The sequence below is a fragment of the Cajanus cajan genome, chromosome 8 (genome assembly GCF_000230855.2).
Source record: "Cajanus cajan strain Asha chromosome 8, NIPB_CcT2T_4, whole genome shotgun sequence".
NCBI classification, from domain to species: Eukaryota; Viridiplantae; Streptophyta; class Magnoliopsida; order Fabales; family Fabaceae; genus Cajanus; species Cajanus cajan.
Genome location: NC_138524.1, coordinates 10009736 through 10024688, shown reverse-complemented (window position 1 = coordinate 10024688; position 14953 = coordinate 10009736). Strand labels below are relative to the sequence as shown.

The following is a 14953-nucleotide window of genomic DNA, read 5'->3' as shown; positions in this document are numbered from 1 at the left end:
TAAGATTTAGGGTTTAAGTTTGAATTTTATTGTTCATTATTATAATTTTTGTGAAAAAAAAATCATAATTAATACTATATAATAAGTATTATGATCCAGTGATTATAAGGTCTGTCATAAAATACAAGACATTAACATGATATTCTCATATCCAATTCTTGTTTGTTTAAATAATATTTTGTCAGTAAAAACACAAAAATTAATCATTAGTTGTCAGCTTTGAAATATTGTGTGAATTATGTCTATGAATAATGTAAAATATAATAAAATACTATTTTATTTAAACATTTTTAAAACTATTACATTAACTACTTTGATTTGATTAAATATTATCTTAGTACTTTATATTTAAACATTATTTGCATTTTAATAACTTTAAAAAATATTTTGTGAGCATAATAATTAAAATATTTTCAAAAATATATATAATTAATTTTAGCAATATTCATGATATTTTTTAAAATAATAATAAATAAATATGTAAATTAAGCGACAAATTTTTTAAGTGTAACATATTTATATTTGTTAACATAAAAAAGATGATTATCTTAGCATAAAAATGAAAGGTGGTGTAATACTTGCATCTTTTAGATCATGTTAATGTGAATGATATTTTGGTAATAATTTTTTTATAACAAAAGTTAATAAAAAAAAACTCAAAAAATAGATAAAGTGTTGTATATTGAAATTTATCAAAGGAGAAAACCGTAATTTTTAACATAAGAAGACAATATGATATTGTGTTTTTTCTTTTTATATGTACGGGAAAATAAATATTTGTATTTTTTAAGAAAAAGTATAATTTACTCTTAAAATAATAATATGAGAGAACACTTTTGGTATAAAAGCATATTAATACGTTTAAATAAATTTATAAACCTTTTTATGTAAAATAAATTTATTTATTTTAATATTCTCGTTATTTAAATTTAGTATAATATAATGATCATGTTAAAAGTTATGCTTTATTAGGTTACATTAGGAAAATGATGCATCCTCCGAAAGAAGACGTCGAAATTTCTTCTGAATTATTAAAAAATTGATTTAAATAATAAAATATTAAATTAAATAATTATTTTATAATATATTTATTAAAAGATAATAATATTTTAATAATTCGGCCTATGATTAGGAATATTATTCGGCCTGCATAGCAGTGCTCGTTGCATTACCATTGCTACTGTTATGAGTCAGATTTTTTTCAATCAGTACTGTTATGATTCATGAGTCACATGGATCATTATAAATAGTTCCCTAACGTAATTATTTAAAACAATTTAATTTAACTTGAAAATCATGCAGCGATCAATGTTAAAACTAATTTATCACAAATTTAATAGATATCAACTAATTAAATAGGCCTAATTTGTATGCAAATATTTATCGGTGAAAAATATTGAAGAAAATGCTAATTTGAGTGCTTTATTATATAAATTATATGATATATTAAAATTGATAATAGTTAAAACCATACTTTTAACTTTTAATTTTTTTTCACAATTCGTAAGTATATTTTTATATTTTCATCTCATATTTTTTTTATATTTTGATTTTAAATTTAATTAATTATTTTTTACTACACCAAATTTGTATAATGTTTTATAATTAATTACCCTTTTTGATCTTTTATATAAGAAATAAATAGGTAATTTATTAAAATAAATAAAAGTATATCTAGTGATGGGAGTTTGAGTAAAATGAGCAGGGTCTTAAGTTCAAACTTTGGTATCAGTATTATAAATTTTATAGATAAAAAAGGTTAAAGTACTTTAATTTTTAGTCTCTATGTTTTACTTATTTTACTTTTTGTCTCTATAGTTTGAAATAATTTTTTTTATACTTATCTTTTTCAATCATTTTTAGTCTTTATAGTTTAAGATAAAGATCTTTTTAGTCATTATACTTGTAATTTTTTTAATCTTTTTAGTCTCTATCCTTATTTTTTTGTGACATTTTTTTTTGTTGACATAGTATATGTCTTCAATTTTATAAGTGTAAAAAAAATGCATTTTAATAATGGGCGTTATATAAGTAAAGACACAAAACTTTGAAAGACCTAAATTAGAGTAATTTTAACAAAATAAATTTACCATTAGATACACAAAGTTGAATTAATATCTTTGACACATCAGTACAAATGAGATAACATTATAAAAAAAGTTTAAATATGTTTTTAGTCTCTCAAATTTAAGATAAATTTATTTTTAGTTTCTCAACTTTAAAACTAATCTTTTTAGTCCTTGAAATTTCAAAAAATCTTGTTTAAGTCCTTATACTCAAATTTTGCTAGGAAATTTATCAAATAGTGTTGCATCAAATTTATCTACTATGTCCCTGTTAATGAAAACATCACATTAAACTCAACTCATAATGCATAACTATTTCAATCTATCACTTTCAGATATGTTATTAGTGATTTGAAGAACAAAAACAAGATTTTTGAAAATTACAAAACTAAAAATAATAATTTTAAATTTGAGGAGTTAAAAATAAATTTACCTTAAACTTGAGAGACTAAAAACATATTTAAACAAAAAATATAACGATAAAAACTAAAATGATTAAAAAAAACTACAAGTATAAAGACTAAAAAATTTATCTAAAATTATAAGAACTAAAAATGATTGAAAAAGATAAGTATAAAAACTAAAAAAATTAATTTTAAACTATAAGGACTAAAAGGTAAAAGTAATTAAAACTATAAAGATTAAAAAAATATTTTAACCATTAAAAAAATTAAAGTATTTAAGATGGTTACTTTTCATTATTGATGTTATAGAATTAAATTTCATTCTAAAAACACCATTTAAATGGATTGATTTAAATAATGATAACATTAAATAACACTACACTATACGTAATTCAAGAAATAAATTTTTCTACTAATTAATGTCACTTGTATTATTAATACATTAATAAATTTATCTGCTTGCGTGAAGATATAAAAGAAAATCAATAATTAATACATCTTAAAGTAACTACTTATTTTTTATAATTAGAATAAAAAAACAATATACTCATTTGTTTCTATCATAAAGGATCGTACTAAGTATTTTAATATATTAAATTTTAATTTTATCAAATATTTATTATTAAAATATTAAATAATATATTATTTAACTAAAATATAAGTAATAATTTTTGAATACGTATACTCATAAATAACGAGGTATATCAAAGTTAATAAATACACCCCTACAAAAAATCAAAGTTAATTCATTAGTATAATTTTTATTTTGAATGTTGAAAAAAAATAAAAGATATTATGTCAGGTAAACTTTTGGGAGTGTGGTCACTGTTTTAATTTATTTTTTTGAATTGCAAGTGAAGACTTCTCTCTTATGTGTTATCACTACACGTGATTTTTCTTTTGAAAAATGTGAAGGTAAGCTATATTTCCGTGGGGTCGGTGCTATTAAAATCATAACTAGTAGACTTTTGATCTACACATCGAGGAGATGGTAAAGAAGGAAATACTCGCACTTTAGTATTTCACTGAAAACCCACATATATAAATTATGCAAGAATATATCAACAACTAAATAAGTAATTAAGAGAATGTATTGTGCTTCCAACAATAAGCCTAATTGTTATGACTTGTATTCTGAAGCAGATTGGGCAACGAAACCCAATCTATGATGGTACAATTCTTGAGTGGCTATTCATTATCTGTTTAATAACTCGGTTGATAAATAAGTAACAGTCAAAATAGATCTAAATCATGGCATTTTGTCATGAAGACTTCATGACGTGTATTATATATGAAATAATGTCATGCTTGTTTTTTACGATCAAGCTATTTCTTTATTACTACATGGAAACAACACAATGGGAAAAACAAGTTGAATGCTTAAAATGAACACAATCAGCAAAAGGGAAGACAAATCTGTACAAATAAAATCAGAATGACCACGAGACAAAGGACTAAAATAGATCAAAAGAATCATTCTTGCGGCGTTAGTTGTTTGTGTCATTATCGAAATTGTAAAACACAGTTTACTTGTTTGAACAGTGAAGGCAAATGCTGAGAATCAACAGAAAATAGAGACCCGAAACTAGAGGCAAGACATGGGTCGTTTTTCTGCTCAGCTATATTATGCAACCGTAAGAGAATCAGTTGTCAATGATGAGTCCTAGGACACTACATATGGGATTAATTAGCGAGTTTAATCCCAGAAAAATTAATTAACATATCATCAACCAACATTATGCCAGTTACAGGCTATAAGAACAAAAACATTTTACATTGCATGGTAGCTGAAGCTTAAGTCACAGCTTGAGAAATGAAACCACCCAGTCTCCTCTGATTAAATGAATGGCATAGCGCTTTAATCTAATCTCCAATTGGAAGTCATTTCAGAGACCATGCCTCTAACCCGGAAAAACCAGTTAGATTCATAAGAGAAGGAATCTAAAAGCAATTTCATGAAATCCATGATTGTAGCTTCCTCTATACAACTTCCCAGGCAAAAAATATATATATCGAATTGCAATTTTAAGTCTCCACCACTCTGTTTACCCTATAAAATGTGTCAAAATTCGTAACAATCCATCCCAATCACAAAAACTCCCTCCAGATCTTGATGCCCGCAAGGTTCACTGAATACATACAAATTCTCCTTCAGATATCATACGTGTAACCAGTAGAGTCTAAGTCACATCCCTTCACATAAGCATATTTAAATCTGATAGGTCATCCATTGGTATTTCAAGGCCAATAGAATCATGGTCTTGCAAACCATCCTCATCAAAGTTCAACCAAGAACTAAGATCATGCGCCCCACCAAATTCTTCAATTGAACTTAAATCAGGTAGTGGCAAATTCCCGAAGTCATTGGACTCATTTATTTGAGAATTGTCCTGGTTACCAGATAATGTTGCCCCATTTTTGCTACTATTATTGATTGTATCAGCCACAGCAGATTCTTCCTTTGTTTCCTTATACCTATCATGTCCACTAGCACTAGTCTTTTGCTTCTTGGCTTTTGGTTTGTTCTCATTTGGGCTACTGTCCAGGGACATGCGTCCAGCTCTACCAATAGAATTTTGTCTGCTCTGATTCCTCTCTCTCTCACTTCTCTTTCCCTTCACTCCACCATGAACAGCACCTTCTAGATTTGATGCTCTAGAGGAAGAACCGTTGACCAGCATTTCCCTCTTCTTTTCTTTGATAAACACGGACCCATTCTTGGATGATGCTTGCTCTGATGACTGAATTGAACCTTGAAAAGAATCAACCAATCCCCTGTCTGCATAATCTCTATGGCAATCGTATTTCTCCGAAGCACTAGAAACTGCACCTGTAGCAGTAGACAACAGAAAAATAAAAGGGGGGAGAAATCAACCAACTGACTCGGACAAATCTGAATTCGCTTCAAGTTAGCAGGGGATTCTAAGACCTAATATGTTAAAAGAGTAACGACACATCCACTGATATCATAAAAGTAAACAAAAGCATAATTTTGAATACCTGATTTTCTGGCCTCAATTTGATGGGGAGCTTTGTTACATGTATTACTGGCTGTCCCAGAGACCATGCATTCAGCAGGTTGTGCATCATTCTCACGTGAAGGTGGAGCAAACATTATATTTTGCAGGGTAGGGTCACTAAAGCAGTTAATGCCAGCTTCTTCATATCTTTTACATCTTCCAAGAGTCCGTTTGAGAAAGGCCAAAGCAACTTGTTTAGACACCCTGTGAACTGCACCTTTTGAATGTTTGCTTCCTCGGCATGCCTGCAAATATTTTAAATTCATAAAAAAAAAAATATTATGGCTAATGAATGGCTAGATTTGTTCATTAAAACAATATTACCAATAGTCAGTGAGCAAAGAATTGTAACCTACATTACCCAAAATTCAATATTTCAACTAAACCAGTTATGCAGAAAAGGCAACATTAAATGTAGAGATTCGTCTATCTGTGAGTATTTGTCCAGTTGTCACACAAAAGATAGCAGGTCATAACCAAAATCATAGAAACTACTAAGAATTTATGGGGAAACAAGGCACCAATGCAACAGAAAAGTTAAGTTACGACTTGGGTAGTCCTTAAATTTCCAGTTTTGTGGGATCAAGGATCGTGTTAGGTCCCAAGCCCTAATTCTAAGACTAAGAAAAAAAAGTGTATATGACTAAGCCAGTAGGAATTCATTCTCTACACCGAAACCAAGTCCAAGAAGGACCAATTTGGTGTTTAAGCACGTAGGCTTTTTGAAGCCGACCTTAGATTCCTATGGGTAGAATATGGAACTCAATAGTATCTGTAATGCAACTAAATATGTTGCTCTGCAGTGCACCAGAGACTATTTACAAGGTCCAAACTCTAAACTAATCAAGTATAAAAAGCAGGAGATTTTATAACTAGAAAAGTGGTAAGGAAATTTGTAAATCCTACTAAAATACAATAAAAGATTGACACAGTAATGTTTATTACCAATCTCTTTCTGTAAGCCATTTCAATAAGATGGTCAAACGCAGCTTGTTCAATCTTCCTGCAAAATAAACATGCCAATCTTAATAAGAATCAACAATATCTTAAGCACAAACTCAAATTGGAAAGTTGTGTCATGAATGCTGCCAAGTAAAAAAGGAAATTAGGACATAAGCTATAACAAAAATGAAATTGAAGATAGAGAGGGATCAGAAGCAAAACATGACACATAATTAGCACTTACTGCCTTTCCATGTCCCTCCCTTCTTGAACAGCACTATCAATTTTGTCCAAGTTATTCTTCTTCCTCCCATTCTATTAATAAGAGATAGCAAATAAGAATGGACCCAACGTGAGATCAAGCAGATATATGTGATCAAAACTTCAAAGAAAATTCTTTCATTACACACCTGTTCGTACAATGCTTTCTCAAGTTTCACAATGTCTTGATTTATAGCTTCATCTTCCTCAGCCAAGTCAGGCTGCACCAAACAAAGTAAGTTTAACATGTATAGCTATGAATATAGTAAGAGCTTCAAGTAACAGAAATTTTTAATTCCCTGTATGAAATAAAAGCCTACCAATATTTCAGGATATAACCCAATGCTTTGCAACTCCAGCAGCAGTCTGTCATCCAGTGACATCAGCTGATACTGGCCATCAGGAGAAGGAAAGCTAAGAACACTTAATTCAGCAGGCTGCAGTTGATCAACATCATTTGAACATATTTCACTGGTGTGTGTGATATCCGAAAGGCAAAATTCTTCGTCGTCCTGCCAAACTCCAGTGCTTTGTAAAGAACTGGATGTGTTTGGGTACCTAAATGTGTTGGATGTGGTGCTCTTTTCACAAGACAGTCTATCCAACATGCAATTCTTCTGAATTGGAAGATCTACCTCTGATTCAACTTCAGAATCCATTCTATCACGATCTTTGGGTTCAAAATCAATTTGATTACAAGAACCACAGTGAGAATCATCACTAGCACATTGTCGAGATATATTCTTTGCATCACTTTGGTGATATGATTCTTCACTTTCATCCTCTTCAATTAGAGCACAAAGAAGTCTTTGGAATAGTGGGGTAACCTTGTCCAGTCTTTCTGTGTCCTTCTTTCCACCTAAAGCATCAAACTTAGTTGATTCTTCATCACAGTGACTTCTCTTGCCTTCCTCTGAGCCAGTGGTCTTGTTATTTATAACAACACTCTGAGGAAAAAATAATCATGTGTTACCACATCCCTCTAAAGGTTTAGCTTGGGGTTTAAGTGGCTTTATTTCCATTTTACAATTTTTTTTCCAGATGAAAATTGTGGTGCAATTGTGAAGATCTTAAATTTACAGATGGATATATATGCAGAAGTTCTTCATTATTGATAAGGAAGATGAAAGATATAGGATAGTTAATGTATGATGCCAAACACTTACCAACAGATCATGATCAATGCCAAACATATGAGAAAAACTTTTCTCAAACTCCTCAGAAATATTGAGCTGATTCAGCAACCAAAAAACAAAAGAACAGTAAGTCAGAATCTATTCAACATGTTAAGAGTCAAATGGTAAATTCACATTTCCAGAAAAACATGACATGTTAAAAACCAGTTGTTACCTGTTGCTTCAAGTAAGATGCATCATCCAAGCTGATAGAAGCAAAAATAGACTCCATTTTATTCCAAAATGGACCCGAACAAGCAAGCTCTACAAAAAAATAAATAAATAAATACTAGTGAAATATAAAACTGAGTATAAAAAAGAATAACATTTTGGAGGAGGTAAAATGGTTCAAGAAGCATACTGCTAGCATTACGAGCAGCATTTGCAGCTTTATATAATTCTTCACGATCCTCATCAGATTCACCTAGACAGTCATTTGAATATGGTGTGTGAAACTTGATGAAAAACAAATATAGATAAAAATATTTGACAAACTATGTATTGAAAATCATTTGATATGGTAGACTCGACAAGGCTGGACAGTGCAAAGTGCTATGACATAAAAACTAGTAAAAATATCCCAGTTGGTAAACCTAACACGCTAATATCACTACTATAAGCAAAGCAAACAGATTTAGCCACCATTACCATAAAACTAAAATTCCAAAATAAACAAAGCTTAGCTTTTAAATATCAACCCTACCTCCAAATTCAGAAGAACCAATGTTCAGTTGTTTCCCTACACGAGTCAAAATTTTACGCTCTTTTTGCTTTTTTGAAGGAGGGCGTCCATATTTGCTGCATTCAACAAAAGAGTATGAGGACAGTTTTGGCAAAATGGAGGGGAAAGGATAACTAGATCTAAAAATAAAATCAACGTACGCTTTACTCTTATCATTCGGCTTCATGTCCTGTACTGGCTTCATTATTGGTACATTCTCTGGCTTCTCCCTCCCAGAAGGGAGTCCTGGCCTTGTTAATGAAAAATTCCTACCACTTCTTCCTTGTTTCTGCACCATATCTCCAGATTCATCTGTTGATATCTTATTCTTCCTCATTTGAAACATAGAAGTCCCAGCCTTATCTGCAGCTATAGAAAAGTCACTGCCATTCACTCCTTTCTCTTTTATTTTGTTTTCCCCAGCTCCAGATTCTTCACTTTCAGATAATCCAAAGGGAGATGAAATATCATCATGTGGCCTTTTATATTTTGGAGTGCTGTTGTCTACACTGCTTGCTGGTTGAAATCCATTGTTGCCAGCAGAAGAAGCTTTAAGACTGAAATCAGAAGTTAGACAGCCTTCGGATGAGACCTGTACTTCGAGATTCCGTGAGGCAGGAGAAACTACTTTAACTCTTCGTGAGCGTGAATTTTTTGGTGGCCTCTGACCACACCACTGGGTCATTGAATTCATAGAACCTATGTGTAAAAAGCGTTTGATTATTTTCCATACCAACCACTGAAATTTTATATTAGAATATGAAGGCATTACCTACCTTGAAAAGTTGTAGAAGAAGGTTGAATGTTGGATGATTCTAGTGCACTAACTGAACCTGTTCTTGGTGCCCGAGATGCTTTGTTTCTTATTACCGTGTTAGGGCTGCTTGCTGGGTCCTCCTGACTGTTTGCCCTGTTTATAGAAACAAAAAATAAATAAATTTGTAAATAGCTATCAACACATAAATGTAAACAAGGACCAGTTAAAACTAAGCATTAAATCTTAGTTTAGAATCTTGCAAAATTGACTGATAGAACAACTAAGATGTAGAAATATATTAAGACCATGGCAATGACAAGATATGCTAAACCTGTTGTTTCCTTTTGTCATAACTCTCTGCTCAGCTATGTGTTCCCTGTGAAGAGAAGCACCTTGCTCACTTGCAAGCATCATGCGTGTATTAGTAAGCTCTGAAGAGCCCTCAGACTTGTTCCCACCAGATCCAGAAAGTGGCTTCAATCTGCACCACAAAAACATTATTAATACAAAGATTTAGTTTTTCTTTTCTGTTCTCCAATGACAAGTTGCATCAAACCATTTGACAATAACGTGACTACCTATGATTTGAAGAGTTACCCAAGTAAACAAAATTCCAAAGAGGAAAATTACAAGAGGAACAGATTAGCAGGAGAAAAAGATCAAACAATATAATGCAGATTAGCTTCTTTATAATGCAGGTTGTGATAGGTTAGTCAATTGAAGAATATAAACAAACAATAAACACTTAAAAATTTAATTTCATACTAAAAGTATGGAATTTTCAAACTGAACTGAGTCTACCCTATAGCAATGAAGCTAATTCAACATAATTAACTTCGATGCAAATATATATATATATATATATATATATGATATGACTAAGAAGCCCCCACTTAAGAATGACTTCTATACAGGTAATTATTCAGAGTATCTGTTTTATAATCACCAAACAGGAAAAAAAAAGTGTATAGAAACAAAGGTTGTGCATCAGAGCTTTATCTTCAAGACCCCCAATATGAAAGCTCTACCTATACCAAACAAAACAAAAAATGCCCACCCAGACTCCACTTCTGTTTAATAGCCAATGAAGAGAATGCAAGTTAGAAAGTCTTTTTTCCCCCTTCTAAATAGTAAATAACAAGAATGCTTTGCAAAAGGAACAAGAGCAACAGATTACTCAATGAACCAGATAAGTACATTGATCACTGATGATATTATCAGAGAGTATCGATAATGGGACACATAATGGGTTCCTTTGGAATGACATAAATGAAGATAAATGATCATCACATATAAGATGTACAGAAATATCTAAAAAGCCTTCAACACATCCTCCACCCAAAATTAATGTTATATTTGAAAAATATATATTGCAATTCAAAAGAGAAAAATAAAATAAAAACAAATAACTACCTGAAACCTTGAGCATCATAAAGTCGTGTCTTCAGATCAGCATTTGCCTTTGGAAGAGCAGTTCGTTTTACATCCCTTTCACCAGTTATAAGTCTGTTACCTACAGTTCCAACAGACCTCTTCTTCTTTATTTTGTTATCCAAACCTTCACCACCAGCACCAGCAAGTAATCTGCGTGTTTTCTCTTCATTTCGAACAGAGCTCCCACCAAGTGTCTGAATCAGATTTCCATCCTTTTCTGTGACCATCCGTGGCCTTCCAATAGCAGGAGACCTACTTTCGTCCTGTGAGCAGAGCAGAGTGAGCAAAATCATGAGGAAAGAATGAAAATGAAGACAAATAGATTATTATCAGAAATTAATAAATCTACAACTTTGTGTTTTGCACTTGAAGAAGAAAACAGAGCATTAAAATTATGTCCATTTTTACAATCTGACATCAGTATTATCATACATCAATGTTTTACTTGGAGATTGAGATGATAGATGATTCAAATTATTCCATCCTAAAATGTTTAAACTAGGATTGAAGCAATTTGAATCCTTCTTTTGGGATTCAAAAGTAGCTTGAAAATTTAAATGTGATTTAATAAAGTATATATTTTATTCCTGTTAAGCACTCACAAATATTAAAATTTAAAAGTCATTGTTGTTAAAAAGGATGCAATAATGTATATGACAGGTCTGAAATAAAGTATTTTAATAATTGCATCTTGCACTACACAGATAAATAATAAATACACAGAAAAAACAGTAGTGCAACACATACACACCCGCACATCTACCACTGATGTACGAATTCGCTTGTTCAGCATTGAATTTGAGGCCTTTGCTTCTGATCTCTGAGTTAGATTATCATTAGGAGTTTTGTGAATCTGGTTACCCATCTTCGTCAAGTTTACTCCACCTCCCCTATCACTTGATAAATCCGCCCTTTGCCGCTTCTTTATGTTTAATGCCTCGTACTTCTCCAGTTTAGACAAAGATTCCCCAAGCATTTTTGATCTATCCCTGATCAACATTTTACACTTCTCTTAGAACATCAATATGAATATACTATCATAAAATAAAAGGGGCATACAATTTACATTTGAAACTAATGCTTCAACATATAGACAAAACATAAACACAAGTTTTCTACAGGTTTTATGGTTGTCAGGAAAAAAAAAAGTCAAAAACATACTAATATTGTCACCAGTCACCAATTACACCCTGTAAGGAGACCATTCATTTCAAAGTTGACCTAGCCATACTAAATTTTGTAAATCACTCAACCTTACAAATAGAACTTTTCAGATCTGAAGAATATGTTAAAGGAAATTGTGTAGAATAACAATTATATACCTCGCCTTTCTGGAAGCATCTTGTACACTTTCTTTGAAGTGCTTTAATTCACCTGAGGCTCCTGGAGCCATGGGTTTAGGATGTGAACCACCAAAAGAATGGTCTTCAGATGTGTTTCCAGCAGTGACACCAAGAACCCTCCTTAGCTCTCCTGTATATTTTCTATTGCCTACTGTAATTGAATCTAGTGGCAAACACTGGGGCAAGGGTGGCATATCCGAAGAAGTTATCCCGCTGCTGCTGCTACTGTTCAAGTTACTCCCAGAACTCAACATTAAGCTGCCAGCCTTACTAAAGCTTAGAAGGCATGTCAAAAGAAAGTCTCTTTCTTTCGCACCCCAAGATCAAACTGAGTCTCTGAATTCCTGCCCGTAACCTAATAATGCAGAGCAGAAGTATTCATAAAGATTTAATAACAGCAGTAACAACTAGATAAAGACCCTGTTTGGATAAGCTTTTCCATAAACACTTATAGGAGAAGAGAATACGAAGATAAAATGAATTAAGCTACTCCCATAGGTTAAAATCAACTTATACATTTAACTTAAATAGAAATTCCCTCATCTAACTTCTTCAAAAGTTGAGGCGCATAAATAGATTTTGACTAACCCCAGACATTCAATTCATTTTACCTTCTTATTTACTCCTCCGTAAGTGTTTATCGAAAAGTTGATCCAATCAGCGCATAATATTACAACGAAATTAATAACCATTGCATACAAAACTCAGCATAGATTACTCGCTAACATACCACACGATCAGAAAAGGAAAAGGAAAAGGAAAGCTGAAACTGACTACTTCACTAAACAATGCTCAATAGACAAATGCACATTCCCAATAAAGTTGACGAAGCCATGTTTCTCCAGCTAAGAATCAACAGTAACCGACTTAAACTCAGAATCCTACGTTAACGTAATCAAAGAACGACACTCCCTAACGCACACATTACCAATTCCACGAAACCTAAACACCAAATTCCACACAACGAATAAAACAAAATGCAGAACACGGCATACTCAGACACGACAAGCAGAAGCGAAAACGATTTTCCCCCCTTCCCGATTAAAAAAATTAAAAATAAAACGAAATTGAAGCGAAATTCGGCAGTAAAACCGGAAAGGCAAGACCGTTACAGAAAATTAGGGTTCAGACAAGTTTCGGAAAGATCGGAATTGAGGTTGAAAAAACCCTAGGTTGAATTGGGGAAAAGAGGGTTTGGAGATGGAAAAGGGAAAAACGATGCGAAGAAGAGAAGATTAAGGTTACCTGGAAGTGGAATTGACGAAAGTCAAGAACAGATCAAAGTCGCAGAGTTCGAGTCCCCAAAAGGCGAAGGTATACGTTTATTATATAGCCATGGAAACCAAGTGTCACAGCAAGAACCAAATAAACGCGGGAGGGTAATACCGTAATACGCTACTGTACATTCTACTTCTACGCCGCCTCTACTCCGTTACTATACTCACGTGTAAAATTAACTGTATTTAAATTTAAATTAAATACGCTCACTTTTTCTTTCAAACTCACCCAATTTCCTTCACTAAATTCCATAAACTTAATATTTTATAAAAATAAATTAGATTGTGATATATATATATATATATAATATATTATTTTAACTTAAATGTACACATGTTATAATCTGATCTATTATTACAAATTTAATGATTTAAATGTATTAAGTTATAACTTTCTTTCCATAAAATTAGAAGATCTATTTCCTAATTTCATTTAGACCAATGTCTTGTTGTTTAAATACACTTTAATAAATCATAACTTGTTTATGTATAGTAAAATTATTAAATTTTTCAATAGCTATTTCGAAACATGATTTTTAATTGTTTAATAATGTAAAACAGTTGTATTTCTAGTGTATCGAAGTTATGCTCTCTTTTTTTAAGTTAGACAATTACATAAATAGTTGTGACTTTAATGTAACCAAGAAAAGAGTTATGTTTCTAATTTGTAAGAAATTTATTAGTTTTTCTAGTTACTTAAATTTTTTAATATAATTGTTTTTATTTTTCTTAAGATAAAATTTTAAGCATAGAGATATGTGTATATTTAGTTTAGATTTTTAAATAATAATAATCGTTTATTATTATTTTAATATTTTAAGAAGAATTCTACAAAATAAATAATTTTTTTTTGTGGGATGTTTTGTTACTACAAAATACGGATTAGACAAAATTCATTTTTTTTTCTAGAGTAAATTTACTTTTATTATAACCAATACTGTTAGGAAAAACTCGTTTAGTTGTGTATATATAAATAACATAGGAAAATACAATAAGAACTAGATACAGTAATTAGAAATTTAATTACATCTATTATTTTTTATGTCATAATTACATCTATTATTTTACACACAGCTAGTAATAAACCAAATAATTATAGGATCAAATATAAATATTTTTATACGAAAATTTATTATTTTATTAAAACATACAAAATTTGATAAATTATTCTATATGATAAATTTTGCGAGATTTTTTTATAGAATTTATACATATTATATTCATACAATAATCTTACCAAATCTTTCGAAATGTTATAGGATTTTTTTTTTCTCTTTCTTTTATCTTTCTTTTTCTACTCTTTTCTCATATTTGTTTTCTTCCTCCTTTCTCTCTCTTGATTCCTCTTTCTCCTCTCATGTGTCTCTTTTCTTTCTTGTCTCTCTCTTCTTTCTCTTATATTTATTTTCTCTATTAATATTGATATAAAATTATTGATATTTTTATTTTTATTTATTAAACATTTAAAACTATTGTTGAATTTTTAAATATTATCTCTATTAAAATTATTTTTAATTATCAACTATCTAAAATTTGATTAATGTCTATTTTTA

The 14953-nt window shown here is 30.8% G+C and overlaps 1 protein-coding gene across 1 annotated transcript; it reads right to left on the bottom strand.

Annotated features, from left to right (window-relative positions):
* Positions 1–3925: 3925 nt before the first annotated feature.
* LOC109798366 (spectrin beta chain, brain) lies at positions 3926–13507 on the bottom strand. The gene is made up of 17 exons (XM_020358600.3): positions 13369–13507; positions 12103–12478; positions 11532–11769; positions 10760–11043; positions 9678–9827; positions 9366–9499; positions 8751–9288; positions 8572–8666; positions 8230–8292; positions 8044–8132; positions 7860–7925; positions 7014–7640; positions 6843–6914; positions 6677–6747; positions 6436–6493; positions 5471–5735; positions 3926–5300 (listed from the first exon to the last, which is right to left on the bottom strand). Exons 2-17 carry the CDS (start codon positions 12375–12377, stop codon positions 4666–4668), a joined length of 3660 nt encoding a protein of 1219 aa, XP_020214189.2. The 5' UTR covers positions 12378–12478; positions 13369–13507; the 3' UTR covers positions 3926–4665.
* Between the last annotated feature and the right edge of the window lie 1446 nt (positions 13508–14953).

Excerpts from the sequence above, each read along its gene's own strand:
- LOC109798366 (XM_020358600.3), bottom strand. The coding sequence starts at position 12,377 with ATGTTGAGTTCTGGGAGTAACTTGAACAGTAGCAGCAGCAGCGGGATA. Across the intron at positions 7,926-8,043 it reads CATCTTACTTGAAGCAACAG|CTCAATATTTCTGAGGAGTT; the intron begins GTAACAACTGGT and ends TTGCTGAATCAG. Across the intron at positions 6,915-7,013 it reads GGTTATATCCTGAAATATTG|CCTGACTTGGCTGAGGAAGA; the intron begins GTAGGCTTTTAT and ends TGTTTGGTGCAG.